Here is a 20,171-nt window from a genome sequence, read left to right as displayed (position 1 = left end):
GATGATACCTTCGAATACTCTCGTAAATAAAGAGCTTTCTCACTGATAAGACTTTCATTCTCCTGTAGAGGTCTTCTGTAGGATGCCTGTATGAGAGATACATTGCCACTTTTAGTACTGAACGCTGTGCTCGTTCCGCTCGAATCAGATGTGTCTTAGCTGCACCACCCCATGCACATATGCAGTACCTTACTACACTTTCACACAAGGCCTGATAGATTTGTTTAAGGAGTTCCATGTCAGCAATTCCCCGTAAGTTTTTGATGATATATATAAGTTTTCTAGTTCGCTGTTCCATAGTTTTAATGTGCTCCAGCCAGTTTAGTTTATCATCGATAATAACACCTAAGTACCTTATACTATTTACTTTAGTCAGCTTAGAGCAGACGCACTCAAAAGCCATTTCTTCATTGCAGGGACGAACATGGATTTTAAGTTCGTGATTCTTTTCAGGTTGGCCAGCGGATGTTTTACTGAAACATAGGTATTTAGTTTTAGCAATATTGAGTGAGAGTATGCTATTTTCAAGCCATGCAGTGACCTTATTGAGGCCCTTCTCAGCTGACACAGTAGTTGAATGCCAGTCAGGACCATGGAACAAAAGTACAGTGTCATCTGCAAACACATACATGGTGCCATCTTCTAGGTCAATTTCGCCAAGGCTATTTATATAAACCAAGAATAGTGTTGGTCCCAGCGTACTTCCTTGGGGCACCCCATAAGAATAGGTAGAAAATTCACTGAGGTATTTTCCAATTCGAACACATTGCGCTCTGTCAGTAAGGTAGCTTTGGAACCATTTGAGCGTTATGCCCCTTACACCCACGTTCTCGAGTCTTGATAACAGAATTGGAATTGACACCGTATCAAATGCTTTCTGAAGATCCAAGAAAATACCGATACATTTTTCATCTTTATCTGTAAATGAAGTTATCGACATGGTCAAGTTTAGGACAGCATCTTCAGTTGATCTTCTTTCACGAAATCCAAACTGATTATCAACTAAAATGTTATGCTTTTCTAAGAAAAGGACAAATCTCTTGTTCATTACCTTTTCTAATATTTTACTGAGAGTTGAAAGGAGTGAAACTGGTCTATAATTAGATGTTAGCTCTTTTTCCACCTGCTTTGTAAATTGGACAAACTATCGCTTTCTTAAACAATGTGGGGAATACTCCTTGTTCCAGGCTTAGATTACAGAGATGTGCTATAGGAGAGGCTAGGTATTTGTTGAGATATTTTAGGATTTTTATTGATATGCCGTCCCAGCCCGGCGAGCTATCCTGTTTGAGTCCTAAGATGATTTCTCTTATCTCAATATAATCTGTAGGAGCAGTGCTAAATGAATTGGATGGTGATTTTGCCGTTTTCGCATTTTTAGCTAAGTCCATATCCGTCATCCCAATGCGGTTTAGAGTCTCACTTGCTAAGCTATGTCCTATGGATGTGAAATATTTGTTTACTTTATTTAATGCTGAAACAGGGTCTTTTTCTATAGTCAGCAATTCTTCGGAATGACTTTTGACACTACTAAAGTTTCCCACATCCTTCACAATGTTCCAAATCTGCTTAGGATTGTCTTTATGTTTGAGTAATTGACTAAACATGGATAATTAACTAAACATGGACCGTTTTATAACTATATTCCTAGTGAGATAGTAATGAATCGCTTTCTTATAACTATGTTACGGTATATAATTATATCCCTAGGGATATAACTATATTACGGCTTTATCTATCTTACTGCGACATAAATTATATACAGGGTGGAATTTTGTAATGCCACCTGGAGGGAAAGTACCTACTCTTAATACTGTAGATAGAAAATTTAACTCAAAGGAAACATTCCTTAATTTAGGAATAGAAATAGAAATAGATTAAGAGTACTTTCCCTCCAGGTGGCATTACAAAATTTCACCCTGTATGTTGTTTCACTCTCAGACTAACGAACTATTGAGCTTGCATGTGCAGAGCTAGAGCAGCCTATTATATGTACAAGCCCCCACCTGCAAATTACCAATTATTCGAATACACTATGGAGGATGTCATGAAAAATGTATTTAAATCAAATAAAAGAGTAGGTAGTTATATGTGGAGATTATAATAAAGATTTATTAGATAACTAGCGGCCACCCGCGACTTCGTACGCGTGGATCCCGTTTTACCCCCTTCATCTATCTTACGCGGTTTAGATTTTTTCGTTGATAACAACTAACCGAATTGAATGAAAAATATTAGGGATGGTACACAATTCACTTGTGGCGACATCTACGATACACCACTACAAACGTGTACCAACAGATGGCGCTGTTACGACTTCACTATGGCACACTCCGCCGCTCATACAAACCTGCATCGCGGTGACGGAGTTTTCTACCCTGCCAAGTATACATATTATACAGGGTGTTAGGTAAATGGGTATATGAGCCGACACTAGCCCATGTTAACATGGTCATATAAATGGTGTACGGGCGGGAGGCAGTGGTTGTAAGGCACCGCTCCCGTGCCCGGGATATGCAGTCAGGAAGGGAACTAACTCCCTAGTGAGCCTAAAGTCCCTATTCCCTAAGACACTAAGTCCCTAGAGCCCTAGCCCTGCCTAACAATAGATACTTAGACATAATAAGGGTTTGATAGGAAGGAAGCTGCTCCCAGGTCGCCCAGGGCAGCAGCGTTAGGACGGCAGGTAGGCGGCGGGGACCCGCTGCCAGCCCGGCAGACTCACCGGACTGATCATAGCGACGGCTAAGGGTGTCTTGGCCGCAGCGGGGGGAAATGAGACACAACGACGGACGGTTGATATCTGTTTATTGTTGTAATTCTATTGGTATTTATACATGATTTATTTACTGTACACATTTATAAGTATTTGCTAGTGTGCCGTCGGTGTAGGAGTGCCGACGGTGCACGTTGAGGGTTCATGGGTCGCCCGGCGGTCGATGCTGACGGTGCAGCAGGATGTACGATCGTGCTCGTACAAATGGTATGGTGAAGTCAGAAATTTTATATCATCATTTTAATTTTTTTAATTTTCATACAAAATAAATTTTATAAAATCCGATGTGTATGAAAATTAAAATAATTAAAATGAAGATATCAACTTTCTGACTTCACTATACCATTTATATGACCATGTTAACATGGGCTAGTGTCGGCTCATATACCCATTTATCTAATACCCTGTATAGGAAAACCAAGATGGTAGAAATTGGACCTTGGTCCCCGAGCACAACACCCGCTCGGAAGGAAGCACTAAACACCTTAGCTTCCTTATTGTGGTTGAGCATCATATCCCACACACTTAGGCCTCAGCCTCGAACTTAGCGGGCAGCGGGGCGGCGGCGGCGGCGGCGCGGGAGCGGGGCGGGCAACGCAGACCCGTTCTCGAAACCAGCGGGCAGCTCGCGCGGCGCTTTAGAGGCGAAGTGTTGTGTTCGGGGTTGTGTTGTCGAGATATTTGTTTTTATTCGCGAACGAAATGTCTGAACAACGGCGACAATTTTATTTCGATTCAAATTTATTCCTTACACTCGATTTATTGTGGGCAAAAGAAGGAGTGGGCTGCCCGCTCGTTGCCCGCTCCCTCGCCGCTGCCCGCTCGTTGCCCGCTCCGGCGCCGCTGCCGCGCCGCTGTTTTCGAGAACCGGTCTATTTGATTTTACGCATAAGATCCTGCCGCTCCCGCCCCGCCGCCGCTCCCGCGCCGCTGCCCGCTAAGTTCGAGGCTGAGGCCTTAGGTATAATATAAATGACAGTAATGTTGATCAAATGAGGATCTATTCAGTGTAGTGAGTGATGAATTAAAAACCACATTTCCACAGAAAAAGATCCGAATAAATTCTGTAAAATGTAAATTTGACGACTGAGCTACAACCGGCATTCACAAGAGTAGAAATAATGTAATAGTCTTAAAGCCGATACGCAAGATTTTAATGTTATAGAATACGTTAAAAATTACTCAAAAATATTTAAAAAGGTTTGTGTGGCTGCTAAATCGACATGATTTTAAATCTATACTAATATTATAAAGCTGAAGAGTTTGTTTGTTTGTTTGTTTGGAACAAACAGGATTCAGGAACTACTGGACCGATTTGGAAAATTCTTTTTGTGTTGGATAGCCCGTTAATCCCTGAAGGCTTATTAGGCTATAAACCACTACATTTTTTATCACAGAAAATTTTTTAACAGATTATGTAGAAATGTGTGCGGCGAATTCAACCTTTATGAAGATCTGTCAACGAAAAAATTTCAGGAGTAGTTTAGAGAGTCAAGAGAAACCTTCATCTCAATTCATGATTTGATTAGTAGAAATAGGGATATCTACCTCTCGATGTGATCCCGCTGTCACCAAGTCAGGGTCTGATGTTCGGATCCTAGGGAAATCGCGGCAAACCCTCAAATTTTATGGGCATGTATTACCTACGTTTTTCCTATTTTTTTTCTTAAATTATTCAAGCATCTGAAATTCATCATTTCATGTTGAGCTGATGATGGGAGGTAAAACTCCATAACGTTTACGAGTTGGAGGATAATTCTTTAAATATTACAGGTACGGATGGAGCGACATTTGTATCCTTTCAGTGCCTTTCAGGTTATTAAGGTTGGCTGATGATGGAAGGCTGACATTTTAGGTTGCCAATTTACAAACTTGTAACTTACTAACCAGTGGGTCTAGACAAAGTGCCATTATAATCGCAAACCAGTCGAAAAGTGGTCGAAAAGCCCCTTTTTTGTATGGAATTTGACGGATTCGATTTTCGATTCGATCAAAAAGTGCGTTTTGTCTAGGGGGGCTGTAATAGGCTAGTTGCCACTATTTTTATTATTTGATAAAACGGTTCATTACGATTATATTACACCATAAAAAAAATATGAATTTTTTTTGAAGTACCTATCCTAATATATTTTAAATTTTAAATTATATTTTATCTATACAGCCATAAACGCCGTCCGCCATGATGGTCTATTAATTATCTGTGCCGTGACGTCACTATTCTTGTAAACAATACGCGTGAATAACATAACCTTTTTATCGGAATTTAAAACCATGGCTTCGAAAGGATTACATGATAAATATAGTAATTACCACTATTGTATCGTGCGGGAATGTCACAATACATCAATAAAGAACCCAGAGAACTTGTGGATTAAAGTACCCAGTGATGAGAATAATATGCGGAACTCCTGGTTACAACTAGCTAAAAGAGATCCCGTACCGTAACTCTGTCCAGTTGAACTGCAGTGTATTTCTGTGAAGATCACTCTAATGTACGTACAATAAACTAACAGCAGATTATTTTTTCAATTTTCACTTTAAACGTTCAGGTGAGGTTATAAAATATACTAAGTCAGTCAATTTTAATTGCATGTTGATCATCATTTAAATGATTTATTCATGTAATTTGTTCGTTTCAGAATTGCCTAAGGAGGATGCTGTACCATTCTTCTGTTGAGGATAAGATTTGTGACAAAATAATGCAAGCAGAACAATGTAATCCTCACTTCAGAGATAAGGCAGTGCAAGCTGAGCCAGAACATGCATCATGCCAAGTAGTTTCAAATTATGATCACAAGGTCACTCAAGTATCAATAATGAAACACTATAGAAGTAAGAAGGTGCAATTTAGTGCAACTCTGAAAGATGTCATATCTTCACCAATAAAGTCTACGTCCCACCAATCAACTACAACATCTCCCAAGAAATCTACATTTAGAAGTAAATTGTCAACAAGATTAGTTTTTTCAAGTGAGGAAAAATATGACAGTGATTATCATACACACCTTCTTCAGGATAGCAAATTTACAAGACTCTCATTCAATAAATTAAATGATACATACATAAAGTATTTTATTTTTATATCAGTCTATTGTACAAAATAGCTTTGTTTTATGGGTTATACTCGTATATTCATAAATTATTAAAGGGGTAAGTATTCAAAAATTAGTCTCCCCACTACATTGTAAGAGGAACTGCTGTGCAAAATTTCAAGTTTCTTACCCTTTTATACATAAGGCAAGAGGTTATGTTTGATAGCATTGATATTATGTCAGTCAGTCAGGTAGCTTCTTCTTTTATACTACTGGTTTTCCCATGATTTAAGTTTATTCATCTTATACTCTCTCAGTTTATTCAGATACAAACATCTTTCTTTATAATAATTTACACTATTAGGTAAACATTAGATATGGAAACAGATTGATAGAAAAGAAAAAAAAATTGTTAATATCTTACTATTCAGAGCTTAGGCAATGTGAATTAAATGTGTTTTTGAACAGAACAAGTTAATGAGTATTTTTGTCTTAATACTAGACTTACAAATAGGTAAAAATAATAAAGCTAATACTAAGAGTTAAATGATTTATTATTGAGTTACACTTTCAAATAGTTTAGGACAAATCGGCTTTTGGCCTCGTTTCATTGCAGCCATCAACACAGACCTTGCACCAAAAATCTTTGCAACCAAAGAACCATCATGCGTTCTGCACCGACTAACTTTTTACCTCTTCATAATCTCCAACATGCTTGATAAACTGACATGATTTAATTTTTCGGTTTTTGCATTCAATTACAAATTCCTCCATAACACTGGTATCTGGTTCCGGAACCTGATGTTTTGTGCTGCCGACTTTTGAATGATTGGATTTTTTTCAGTAGCATTCTACTGATGTGCAAGATGTCTCTTCACTGCGACGATGCAACTACATTAAAAATGCAACAGCATGTTTGCAGCCCCCTGCTGCAGCTGGACAATCTTGACAAACAACATAATCTCTTCTTCTTCATCAATGACTGCTGAAACTGATACTGCTTAGAGTGCACCTTATGTTCAGGACACATTTTACATTTCACAGTGTAGATTTTACTTTCCCTTTTAAGTTGAACATAACCAATTGCATCATCACCATAATATGATTCTCCTGCAGACCTGAAAAATAATATAATAGTTTAGCAATAAGTAGTTGGTCAGAGGTTAGAATACACTTATTAGTACTTATTTCCTTATTTTCAGTTAATGATGTGGTCTAAATTAAAAAAAAAGGTTGTAAATGAACTGTACTTACTTAGTTAACTTAACATTCCTTAGCTTAGCTGAGCAGAAATCAGGATTTAAAGCAAACAATTTTGCAACCATCAATGTGTCGATTTTGAGCAGATTTGTGCTTTCTGCTTTCACAAACTCAGGATCCATGATTATTTTCAATAAATGCGAACTGTACAATATTTTTATGTGAAAACAAGGCGTTTATATGAATGACCACGAATAACCTGAAACTAGAGTTTGACGTTTTGTTGTTTACAATATTGGTGACGTAGAAACATGGCGGACGGTGTTTTCAGTCAAGAGAAAAAAAAGTAAAAAATTAACGGGTTTCAGTTGAATTTTTACAGCAATCCCTTATTTATATTTATTGAAGTTTATATATTTCGGACCCTTGTACAGAATAATATTTGAATTAAAAGTTATTATGATAAATGGTGACATGAGGCAACTAGCCTATTTGTAGGGAAGATGTTTTTTACACCTAACATGGGAAAAATATTGCGTGGCGCAGCACGGTGTAGGTGGGGAAATTCATATGCCTGAGTGTTCTTACTCTAAACTTCTAAAGGTTCGACCAAAGCAACGCGCCCACGCCATTGCTCTTTTGACAGGGCGCGGTACAGAGCACCACTCGCGGCGTTCATCGTCCGCGCATAGCCCGACCACAGAATAAATAATAGTAGTACCACAGAATAATAATAAGTACTATACCTAAATTCTTTAGAAATTTCCTTAGATGTAAACCTCAGAATACGGAACAAACCAGAAACCGTCAACGGGCGTAAATGTGTATTCATATAAAGTACTCCAAATCGCACTACTTTGACTTTAGAGCAATCAGTCAATGGCCGGCGCGCGCATTGTTTACATATCCGTCAGATTGACACTTTATAATTAAATTATGCCGTCTTGTGCCGTTCCAACATGTAAGAATGCTACTGGAATTACGAAGAAAGTGCATGGGATCATGTTTTATCCGTAAGTAGCACATTTCCAATTCATTTTAATTAAATAATAATTTTCAAAAAAAATCACGGTTGTATTTTGTAAGTGTTGCCACAGGTCAACGGAATATTTTACCCTACTTTTTTATATTGAATTACATTTGTCTACTTATAAAAAATTCACGCGTTAATTTTGTTAGCGTTACCACAGAATAATGGAATATTTTCCCCATCCTTTTTGTTTTAATTAGTTTTTAGTGTAATTTCATCCATGACATGACAACCTGATTAATTAAATTATAAGTGCCACTTGTGGTCTAAACTGAATAAATATTTTTGATTTTGATTTGATTTCAATATATTGAATTAATTTATAATATTACTCCCTAATAATGAGGAGATAATAAATTACTATCGTGAATTTCATACTTTCCCATTTATTCAAAAGTAAGGCATTGGTATCAACAGATCAGCAGCAGCAATATTTGTATATTTAATAATAATTTTAAGTAATTAATTATTGCTTACATACTTACTCTGATTTTTTTTCAGGATACACAGCCAGAGTTGCCTCGCAATCAAATTTAAGTATTGGTGATGTTTTTGATTTGGATTCTGTTTTTGACTCCAAGAAAAGTTAAACTAAAAGCACTACTGCGCCGTAAACAAATGTTTTGTTGTCGATATGTTTACATAATAAAGAACCTTAAGTTTCTTTTTTGTTTTACTTGGCATTCTAAAATTTATATTCGACTTTTGTAATTGACTTTTAAATAACATATTATACCTACATAAAATATAGTACATATATTACACTATTTAATAGAAATAAATAATCATCTTACACTTAGTTACTTCGGAGTAAAAATTAAATTCATAGGTAGGTAGGTACTATCTATGCCTATGGCCAGTCATGTCGTCTCGTTCTATCGCAAAGAATCACCATTTGATAAGAGCGAGAGCAAAAACGGAAATGGATAGTTAACACTGGCCGTGTGTACTTATTTCACTTACTTATTTTTTACTTGTTTAACATCTCTTTAAAAAATTACATAATTTTACCCCAAAAATGGGGGTGTCACACGGCGCTAGTAACACTAAAGGGGGTAGAGGGGCGCGGGAGGGGAAGTATTTTGGACACAAGTTGCCGCGTAGAAATGTTATCGAACACTCCTTCTGGTTTGTTCTGTATTCTGAGATGTAAACAAACACTTGTGCACACAATTACACCATAATCACTTACGTGTTCATAATATCATACACATTATTTCACAAGCCCATGAAACCAACTTTATTCTCACGATTATACAAGTTTGAAATCAATCTTTGAAACAAATTATTTTAGCAAAATATGTGGACGATGAAAATTTGTGAGACTTGTCAAATTGACTTGAAGTTTAAAATTATGTGTAATCTCCATGTTGTCTCTGACACATCAGTGTTGTAACCTGTAAGTCATAGACAATAATCGGTAAATTTAATCGATTTTATTTCAATTATTCAATCATTTTTATTACTGATTGCATTTAAATTGATTTAAATAGGGTCTTAATCAACAATGTATTTTTCTTCATTAAATGTACTACTAATTATTTAATGCACTGCTTTATAAAGCATTATAAATTCTTTCTATAGGTACGTAAATACTACAATAATTTCAATTCGCGATTAACGAGAGGTTTTGTCGCCTCACTAGGGCACAGATTAAAAATGTTTTAATGTCAGTTGGCCATATTTGTTTATATTTAGGGAAATTTCTAAAGAATCCGACTTTACGTACAGAAGTTTTACTTCGCGAAGGTATTTAAAAAAATGTATGCTCAATGTCATTAACAATATGGTGTAATTTAGCCTGTCTCAAGAGTCAAGCACCATTTTGTTGACAAACGTCAGTGATCGGCACTGCGCCGAAGCTATAGGGCTGACTTCGGTAAAATGATGTGACGTGAGGTGCCAAACTGCGGAAAATGGCGGAGGAAATACATGATTTAGCATGAATTATCATGAATAATATTAACTACTTATTTATCTCTCAGTGTCTTGAGGCAACTTAAAAAAGTAAATTCTGTGTTTTTATTATTATTTAGGCAGTTAAATACTGCACAGTATTTACACCATTTTCTTTATTATCTTCCATCATACATAAGAATACGCGTGCGTGAGTCAATGTTCGCTCGTATGTGAGGGCTTGTCGAATAGTATCCTGTAGGTGGGCCATCGTGCGTGTTTTGTTTTCGATGTAAACTCGCGGAGATGAACAGTGGGTCTAGACAAAGTGCAAATTATAATCGCAAACCAGTCGAAAAGTGGTCGAAAAGCCCCTTTTTTGTATGGAGTTTTGACGGATTCGATTTTCGATTCGATCAAAAAGTGCGTTTTGTCTAGGGGGGCAGGCCTGGTAGTACCTACAGATGGATTACTCCGCAAGACGATTTAAACAAATGCGAGTCTTGCTACCACGCGATACAGTGTAATTCAGCTCGCACAGCCCTACGTACCTACAATTTTATTCACCTACAAGTTTTGTCTCTTTTTATCGCGTGTCTCTGAACTCTTTTTACGCTGTTAGGGTTGCTATGTTGTCTAGTGAAATTACGAGGGAACACATGAACATACATACATACATAGCCTGTCAAAATCATAACCCTCCTTTTGCTTTGCCGTAGTCGGGTAAAAATAGAATTAATCTACTTAGGTATTTGTAATGAGGTACGTAATACGTATGTAGGTAAGTATTATTGTTATTTTACCTTTGTAAAAAATAAAATTTTAAATATACCTACCTAACCTACTTAGGATAAAAAATACTTATTTTAATACAATGTCTTCATTCATACCTATTTTAACATTAGACAAATAAATTAAACATACCTACTATCACAGAAGAAAGAATGACATCATACCTACCTACTTACTACGTAAACACGAAACGGCTTCATCCTAGAACGAGAGGCGTCACCCGAAAATCATGTTTGTATTTGGCTTTGCGTTGCGCAAACTTACTCTAATGTTACTCGCTGTACTTTGGCAACAATTTATTTTTTCCTGAATATTGTTGGGGTACCTATTTATGGTAAAAGAACTAGCTTAAAAAAGAGCTAGTCGTAATTTGGTGTCCCGATGTTACGCTTCCGTTTCATTTACTTACAGGGAAAGGTAATAGGTATAGCCTGACCAGGAACATAAAAACCCTCGCCATGTTGCGGAAAACTAATGGTACTAATTTCTTTTAATGGCAACAGTAACTGAAAACTTCATTGACATGTCACCTTGCATGTCAGTCTATTGCTGTCAAAGTGTAAACAAACTTTATTTTAAATGGGCGCAATTATTCTGTGAATTAAATTGCTAAAATCTTTTTATAGTCGTGAAAGAAAAGTGGTTCACAATGTGTTAAAGTATTTGTCGAAGAGAAATACTAAGGGTTCGGACAATATTTTCATTGAATAATTTTTCCGACAAGGGTGTCAAATTGACTGACATGTTTATCGTATAGTACAGTCCACTATGAAAATTAGCTGTTGTTTGTTTCAACTACCTATTTTAAAGTTTTTTGTCACTTTCTAAGTGTTGAATTTTATGGAATTGGGAAAGAAATACCGAGTTTTAAGCTTTCATGAACAGACATTGCAGTTGAATATTCAAGTTCTGAATTTGATTATTGATGAATAATAAAATAAATCCTACTAGCTCGATTGATGTTTTCATTTAATTTATTTAAACCAGGTTACCTATAATAATATTTTTTCGTTAATTTATCAAAATATCAAATTAGCCCGTAATCCTGAATCCTGATACATAAAGTTAGCCTATTAATTTAACACAGGTACGACTGTACTCAGTGTTGCACTATCAAATGCAATTGACGCGCCTCTATGCCAGGGTTTTTATGTTCCTGGTCAGGCTATAATATTCTAATAACGATAAAATTCTTAAAACGTCAGAAATTGTATTCAAAAGAAATTATTTATTAAAGGCAAAACATCATGTCCCGACGCACGGTGGATCGAGCCCATACAAGGTGTTGGACATGGTGCTTTAAATGCAACTACTTAAAACAAGATTGATTTGCATATAAATTGAAAGATGAGACTTCATTCTATCAAATATCACTAATATCAAGTCATGATCTACTATCATAGTTATGTGGTGCGACCGTAAAGTGAACAAAGTCAAAATCATGGATTTTCTGACTTCTGTTTGTATTGTCAATTTATCCAATTTCGTTCACTGGTTTTATGTTATTACTTATTAATGTATTAGCTTATACCTTTATCTTAATCTGTGTGTTAAAATGAGTGCCTAAAAAACTTCTAGCTTGGCTATTTTGACGTATTTTTAAAAGGTATTTTTTTAAATGAAAACTGCGTGTTTTAGTTGACATCTTGGGCGATCTTTAACAAACCATGAATGAGAGATGATAGATGACAACGTGGGCGATATTATTACTCAGTTTTTAGACCCTTATTCATCCATATTTTCGAGAAAATCACAAAAAACTAAATAAAAGCGCCTCATTTTTCCGCATAGCAAAATTAACTTAGGTAAAATTCGTTACACTAAAATAATGTCAGGTAAACCAAAGATGTTTATTTTGGCTTATGAGTTGTTTATCGTGTGCAATTCAGTAAAAATACTCATTAAAATGAAAAACCTCAAGTCAAATAGAGATTTGTATGCATTATTAAAAACCACGATGAAAGATCGCGCTAGTTCTTTAGCTAGGATACTAGAGCTGTTTTCGCATACACTCTCTTCAGATAAACAGAGGTAAGTACTAACGTAGTTAATACTTTATGAACATAAAGAAATACTATAAAACAGATATAGTAAAAAAATCATATTGTCATCATCTCAAAAGATTGTCGTTGAATTTAGTACATACCATACATACATTTTGTATGTATTTTTTTCTTAATTTATGATTGTGTTAGGTAGGTACTGAGTTACACATTTTATTTATCAGATAACTATAAAAAAAAAACAATAATTTCATTGACACTGTTTGTCGCAAGAAGAAGTAGTGTCATTATAATGAGAACCAGTTTTTAGCTACAAACGTAGATTGGCTTAGGCAATCTGTTGATTGAAGTCAGTTTTGTAGTCCGCTAAGTCCCTATAAAATTGCATTAGTATGTATCTAACAGCTAACAGAATATAAAATCAAGCTCGACAAAATCGAACAAAGTGATTGTGTGCAATGAAAAATCAGGCGTTTGCAAAAACATTTCTTTCATAATTTTAACACTTATTGAGAATAAATTTAGAGTATTGTTAGATTATGTATCTAACAGTTAACAGAATATGAAATCAAGCTCGACAAAATCGAACAAAGTGATTGTGTGCAATGAAAAATCAGGCGTTTACAAAAATATTTCTTTAATAATTTTAACACTTAATGAGAATAAATTTAGAGTATTGTTAGACTATGTTACTCTTTAAATATGGGAACAGACCAAAATGAGTGAGTATTTGCTTTTAATTGAACAATAAATACAAGTTTTTCATCACTATATTTTAAGAATTTTTTTCACTTATATTAATTGCCATCTAATAAGTAAAATTTATCACATTAGAAAGATAAACTTGTCAACCTTACACTGTAAAAATTTGAAGTTACTACGTTGACGCAATCTCATTTTATTTTAAAAACACTGAGTAAGGAAGCGATGTCCAACGCTTTGTATGGGCTCGATCCAGTGTGCGACGGTTGCGCGCGTGACACTCGACTGATATAATACCCGCCGGCGGCGGGGCGCTTCGCTGTAGGTAAATAACGGATGTACCGCGCGGAGTGAGCCAGGCCTGGCCCGACACCAGAGGCGGCGTAAGGCGTAGGCGACGTGGGCCACCGCCTACGGCCTCGCGGTACAAGGGGCCTCGCGCATCAAAAATTTGAAAAAATGTATACAAGGTGGAGATGACAATATCACAATACGAACATTGACTATTAAATATAAATTCTTGATAGCTAAACAATGTAGTTAAAAATAAAAATATATTTTTTTCCAAACAAATTCAGCCATAATCAGACACAAAATTAAGCAACAACACGGTTTTAAGTGACGAACATTATTCTTTGGCGCAATATTCCTTTAAAAATAATCACTGAATCAAGAAATCAGAAACTGTCAATGTATAGACCTTTGACCCTTTTTTTTATTATTTCATTATATATAAATCCGTCTTCAGGTCGCCACAGAACAAGGCCTCGCGAAATCTGTCTTGCCCACATCAAATTTAGGTCTTGCCCCGCCTCTGCCCGACACAACACCATGTATTTATATTAAGGCTTGGTATTTCTGCTAAAGTAGGTATTTCGCGCTGTCAAAATCTGCGCGCGCAATACTTCGCCGAAGACAGCGCGCCAAAGAGCTCTCGCGGCTACACAGTATAGAAATACGCAGTTGGTTAGGTTAGGTTGACTTCCTTCCGTTCAAGCGTCACACTCACAGCACTTTCTAATACAAATCATATCCAAGTGATACAAATTAAAACAACTTTCAAAATTTTTGGGAATATATTTTAGAATCGAATAAATATAGAATATAACTGCCTAATTAAACACGGTTCAAAGAGGCGTGGCGTCACCCGACCTTCCGGAAATTCCGCGCCGGCTAAAAGAATTTCAAGATTACGTCACCCGACCTATCGGTAGATCCTCGGGAGCTTGAGCGATTGGAAAAACATTTTATGATCAGTTATGTTACTCGTAGTAGCGATTATTTAGAGCTTGGATAACAAATTATAGTTGTTGCAATTCACAAAGCTTTGCATGTGGTTAATTACATTAATCAGTAGGTACACGCATAAATTTTGTTCAGTCTTTTTGTTTATTAATAAAAATATCATACTAAAATTGCATACATATTTGTTTGTATTGGTCTGGGTGTTTTCTTTCCATAATTTATGTATGACGTATGTACGGGGCTCTGTATCGAAAATCACTATGAGCAATAAGCATCACACACGGTTACCTGGAGTGCATTACCGCAGCAAAAAGCTTGCCATCTTAAATGAACGGTATAATATCGAGGTTTCGTCAGTACAGTTGCGAACAAAGGTGTTTGTGTAGTGTAGTTAAGTTGAGAGGTCAGATTATTGAAATAATAAAACGAACATTTTATTTTTTAAATACATTTTAAAAATAATTTACATTACAGATAACAATGAGAGGATGACATTGCAAGGTGGTGCCAGTCCAGTCTTAAATCCGTTGATATATGCTGCATCTGCCATGTTTTTGGCTAAAAGATTCTTCTATCTTGCAGTTTAGACTTTTATTACAGACCTCAGACAGTATTTTTGGAAAACTTTTACGCATGGTGGAGGAAGGGACGCTCTAGAGACTCAAGTCTAGAAGGAGTCACATGAACTCCAAGTTTTAAATCCGTTGACATCTGCTGCATCTGCCATCTTTTTGGCTAGAAGATTCTTCTATCTTGCAGCTTAGACCTTTAGCTACAGATCTTAGACAGTATTTTTGAAACATTCTTACGCATGGTGGAGGAAGGGACGCTCTAGAGCAGTGGTTCTTAACCGGTGGTCCGCGGACCACTGGTGGTCCCTGGAGGTATTCCAAGTGGTCCACGATGTGCACTTGCACACCTTGGTCAAAACCACTTTTAACTGATTTTTGCAGTCAAACTGGTTTTGACCGATTATGAGGTGGTCCCTGACAAGACAGAAATTTCGTAAAATGGTCCCTCATGACTTAAAGGTTAAGAACCACTGCTCTAGAGACTCAAAACTACAAGGATACACATGAACTCCAGTTTTAAATCCGTTGATATCTGCTGCATCTGCCATGTTTTTGGCTATAAGATTCTTCTATCTTACGGCTTAGACCTTTAGCTACAGACCTTAGACAGTATTTTTGCGAAAATTCTTACGCATGGTGGAGGAAGGGACGCTCTAGACACTCAAGTCTACAAGGAGTCACATCAACTCCAGTTTTAAATCCGTTGACATCTGCTGCATCTGCCATCTTTTTGGTTAGAAGATTCTTCCATCTTGCAGCGTAGACCTTTAGCTACAGACCTTAGACAGTATTTTTGTGAAAATTCTTACGCATGGTGGAGGGAGGGACGCTCTAGACACTCAAGTCTACAAGGAGCCACATGAACTCCAGTTTTAAATCCGTTGACATCTGCTGCATCTGCCATCTTTTTGGCTAGAAGATTCTTCTATCTTGCAGCTTAGACCTTTAGCTACAGACCTTAGACAGTATTTTTGTGAAAATTCTTACGCATGGTGGAGGAAGGGACGCTCTAGAGACTCAAGTCTACAAGGAGTCATATGAACTCCAGTTTTAAATCCGTTGACATCTGCTGCATCTGCCATCTTTTTGGCTAGAAGATTCTTCTAACTTACAGCTTATACCTTTAGCTACAGACTTAGACAGTATTTTTTATTATTTATTTGTGTCAGTGTGCTCTTCTAAAGAGTGTAAGACGATTGTATGTAGGTACTATTAAAATGTAATTTTAATTCATTGGTTTTGTCTCATATTTGAGGAATGTACTATGTATCATGAGTAGAGTCTTCGTTTAAAAGGATGCGAACGATTTAAATTTCAATAGGTAGACAAAATTGATAATTTTTAATTCTCAAAAATTTAAGCTTTCTCCAGTAACACTGATATTATTATACTGTGACTCATCAAAGTCATCATTGTCAAAAATATTGACAAATCGCGAACTGTCACGGCCAAAAAACTGACACGCGTCCGTCCTCCGTAAGCGCCACCGCGCGACTGATTGAGATTGTCCAAGCCGTCATGGACGATTTTTTCCACATTTTTTAACATAGTAACTAAATAAGACGCAATATAAAAATTTCATCCGTTAAAAGCCCTCGAGTTATTTCTGAACTTTAGTTTAGTAAAAGATTTACGGTCTTATTCATAATCATTTTTCACATTTTATCAAATGCTTATTAGAGGTTTATAAAACGTTTGATAAAAATTGTTATTCATAATCGTCATTTAGCGCTAAAATCCTCTTATAACTGTGTGATAAGTTATCGAGAGCTCGGGCCTTGTTTAAAGCTCTAATAAACCTATTTTAACCTAACTTTTATAAATGTCATTTCATATGAATGTCACTTCGTTGGTTTATTTATTCAAAATATCCTTGCTGTGATCCTTGCTTGTGAAAATGAATGCTATAAATGCAATTGTGCATTTAGCCAATAATGCCGACCCAGCGCGACGTAGAAAGCTCTACCGCCAACGAAGCAACCCATTCGATTTGCGGGACCTAAATTTTAAAATAAAATATAGGTTCAATAAGGACACAGTGCGCACCATCATAGATTTGGTGGAAGATGATCTGGTTCAGAGCGCTAGAGGTGGTGGCACGTGTCCTGAACTGCAAGTTTTAGTGGCCATAAGATGTTGGGGACGTCGTGAGGTAAGCACAAAAAAGTGTTTTATTTTATCCCTTTGTCGTGGCTGCTATAATTATTTTCATACATTTTCAGGTACAAGATGATGCTGGTGACCTCCATGGCCTAAGTCAGCCGACAGTGAGCCGGATATGCGCCAGAGTCGCGCATGCAATCGCGAATAAGGCAAATTCCTTCATCAAAATGCCTATCACTATAGGAGAGCAGGAAAGAATTAGTGCCAAATTTAGAGCAATTAAAAATTTTCCTGGGGTGATAGGAGCCATAGATTGCACCCACATTAAAATTAAAAAAACCGGAGGTGACATGGCCCAGTACTATATTAATAGAAAAGGCTATTATTCCCTGAATGTTCAGGTAAAATATATTTTGATTTTATACAGTTTACAACAGAGAAAGATTTGTTTTAATAATGTCTATAATTTTTACTTTGTATGATCTAAATTTTAGCAACATTCAACACTATATTATTGGATGGATTACCTACAGGATACTGTTTTTTTTATTTTAGGTTGTCTGTGATGCTGACCTCAAAATAATGGATATAGTGGCTAGATGGCGAGGCAGTACACATGACAGTCGAATTTTTATGGAGAGCAATATAAAACAACGATTTGAGGATAGGCAGTTTAGAGGACGCCTTATTGGCGATTCGGGCTACCCTCTTCTGCCATATCTATTTACACCTATTTTAAGGCCTAGTCGTCCAGAAGAAGAAGCATACAATAATGCTCACATCTCAACTAGGAACACTGTTGAAAGGTGTTTTGGGGTGTGGAAGCAGCGGTTCCAATGCCTACTCCATGGCTTACCAGTAAGCCTCCAAAATGGAAAAGCTGTGATCATAGCATTGGCTGTATTACATAATATAGCCATTGATATGAATGACACATTGTTAGGTAAATGTTATCAATTTGACTGTACATAAGGAATACAAATCTTTATGACAAAATGTTGACAAATTCATAATATTTTTCAGAACAACATATGGAGCAGGTCCCTGTAACTCCGCAACTTTCGACGGAGAACAGTGTTCACGACAACCGACCTTCATTGTTGAGGCGTAGGTCGCAGTTGATACTACAAAATTTTATAAATCAACATTTTTGAATGGTACTAAAATACATTTTGATAAATTCCAACGATTTACTTTTATGTAATGTCATTTGAGTTCATGAAAATGTTGTATTTTAATTTTTCAGATACTGTTCCTGGCATCTTAATGAAAATAAAAAGAATATTTGATTGAAAAATACCTGTATTTCAATTTTCAGTCCAATTTGTTACTATCACAAAAACAAAACCTGTAGTTCTCTTTAAAAAAGCAATTATTCTGCAAAAATTCAAAACAAATTACTTTATATCACTAATTTAAGTACAATTAGTTTCAACAAACTTACTTATTAAAAATCACAGTTCAATTCTTTAAAACAAAGAAATTGCTTAAGTATAAACGTTTCTATTCGGAGGTTATCAACCTTCTACATTTAAAACAAAATAACCATAATTTACACTATTATTATAAAGGCGAATGTTTGTGACTAGGCATATGTGTATTTACTTTATATCACTAATTTAAGTACAATTATTAAACTTACTTACTAAAAATCACAGTTCAATTCTTATAAACAAATAAATTGCTAAAACAGATAGATTATATAGTCTCGAATAACATATAGGCTTCTTTTTATCCTGGAAAAATGCACAGATCCTGTAGGTTACAGAAATAGTAGTCTACGCAGGCGGAGTCGTGGGCAACAGCTAGTTAATAGTAATCTCAAACTCTTATTAAGTTATGACTAGTAAACATATTCATAGCCGTCTAAATATATTGCAGAAACACAATCAAAATGCGGATTGGAACTGCATAAAATACAAATTAAAAACAAACAGAAGTAAGGGAGGAACTAACTTATTATTTAGAATCTGTTAGTACTTGAAAAACTTTAACATCAAAAGACTTATTATTCTTTATTAATGTGAGTGTAATATTTAAGTTTTTCCTGTAATAATTGATGCTCAAGATCCAAGTTTCTCCCTTTCTTCCGTTCGTTTTCCATTTGAACTTCATGCAGTTCAATCCGGCATTTTGATTCTGTTTCTGCAATTTCGGAAATCCTAACTTTGCTTAAATCAATTAAGCCTTCTTTGTTTAACAGTTTCCTTTTTTTTTTGATTGCTGGTGCTTTAAAATTAGGTTTTGCTTTATTTTCTTTTGCCTCTACTTTTTTATTTTCTTTATCTTCCAATATGCCTCTAGTAGTACAAGCATGTGTATCTTCTATTTCTTCATCAAGTACCACCAATTCATATTGGATTTCTTCATTATTTATCAATTCCTGATCTTGCGTATTTTGAGTTGATTCCTCCTCTTGAATGTTAATTAATTCACTTTTATTTGAGTCCGAGTCAAATCTGTTAACATCGACTACAAATTCATTGGGCAACCAAGATGCTATATCATCAGCCCTATCGTCAGGCACTGATAATGGTGGACCACCGCCAGTTTTAATTTGAGCCTGCCTAGCAATGGTCTTGTCTTTCTTCGCACTGATTTTTATGAGGCTCCATTGCGATTTTAACTGGGTAATGGAGCGGTTCATACCAGCGCACATTGAATTAAACCTGAAAAAGAAATGACAGGATTTTGAATTACAGGTAAAGGCAAAATTTTATATTGAAGGCAGAAATCAAAAGATTTACCAACGTTGTTTGTAAATCAGCCCAAGCCGCAACCTTCCGTTTATTCGTGTTAGTGTCTGTATTTTTATTTTCG

At 36.0% G+C, this 20,171-nt stretch overlaps 2 protein-coding genes and 3 long non-coding RNA genes across 6 annotated transcripts in view; 4 read left to right on the top strand and 1 right to left on the bottom strand.

Annotated features, from left to right (window-relative positions):
- The window catches only part of LOC135086941 (uncharacterized), a 422,922-nt gene extending 411,349 nt beyond the window's left edge, over positions 1-11,573 (top strand). Inside the window, exon 2 of the mRNA XM_063981766.1 lies at positions 11,151-11,573. The gene's annotated coding sequence lies outside the window, so the exon portion shown is untranslated. The remainder of the gene's footprint in view (positions 1-11,150) is intronic.
- On the top strand, positions 4,802-5,843 carry LOC135086545 (uncharacterized). Its single transcript, XR_010260521.1, has 2 exons — positions 4,802-5,325; positions 5,416-5,843. It is a non-coding gene; the product is annotated as an uncharacterized LOC135086545 (long non-coding RNA).
- On the bottom strand, positions 6,345-7,503 carry LOC135086544 (uncharacterized). Its single transcript, XR_010260520.1, has 2 exons — positions 7,063-7,503; positions 6,345-6,926 (listed from the first exon to the last, which is right to left on the bottom strand). It is a non-coding gene; the product is annotated as an uncharacterized LOC135086544 (long non-coding RNA).
- On the top strand, positions 7,783-8,702 carry LOC135086597 (uncharacterized). Its single transcript, XR_010260537.1, has 2 exons — positions 7,783-8,021; positions 8,540-8,702. It is a non-coding gene; the product is annotated as an uncharacterized LOC135086597 (long non-coding RNA).
- Positions 11,574-16,876: 5,303 nt separating the features above from the next.
- LOC135086798 (putative nuclease HARBI1) lies at positions 16,877-18,611 on the top strand. 2 transcript variants are annotated; one of them, XM_063981591.1, is made up of 5 exons: positions 16,877-17,400; positions 17,471-17,752; positions 17,907-18,294; positions 18,375-18,508; positions 18,598-18,611. In XM_063981591.1, the coding sequence occupies exons 1-4, from the start codon at positions 17,146-17,148 to the stop codon at positions 18,503-18,505; spliced, it is 1,056 nt and encodes a 351-aa protein (XP_063837661.1). In that variant the 5' UTR covers positions 16,877-17,145; the 3' UTR covers positions 18,506-18,508; positions 18,598-18,611. The 2 variants fall into 2 exon arrangements, with proteins under 2 accessions (XP_063837661.1, XP_063837660.1); XM_063981590.1 differs by having other exon boundaries at positions 18,375-18,605.
- Positions 18,612-20,171: the final 1,560 nt, after the last annotated feature.

This window comes from Ostrinia nubilalis, chromosome Z (genome assembly GCF_963855985.1).
Source record: "Ostrinia nubilalis chromosome Z, ilOstNubi1.1, whole genome shotgun sequence".
NCBI lineage: Eukaryota > Metazoa > Arthropoda > Insecta > Lepidoptera > Crambidae > Ostrinia > Ostrinia nubilalis.
The sequence above is the reverse complement of the archived record's forward strand: the minus strand, read 5'-3'. Positions and strand labels throughout refer to the sequence as shown.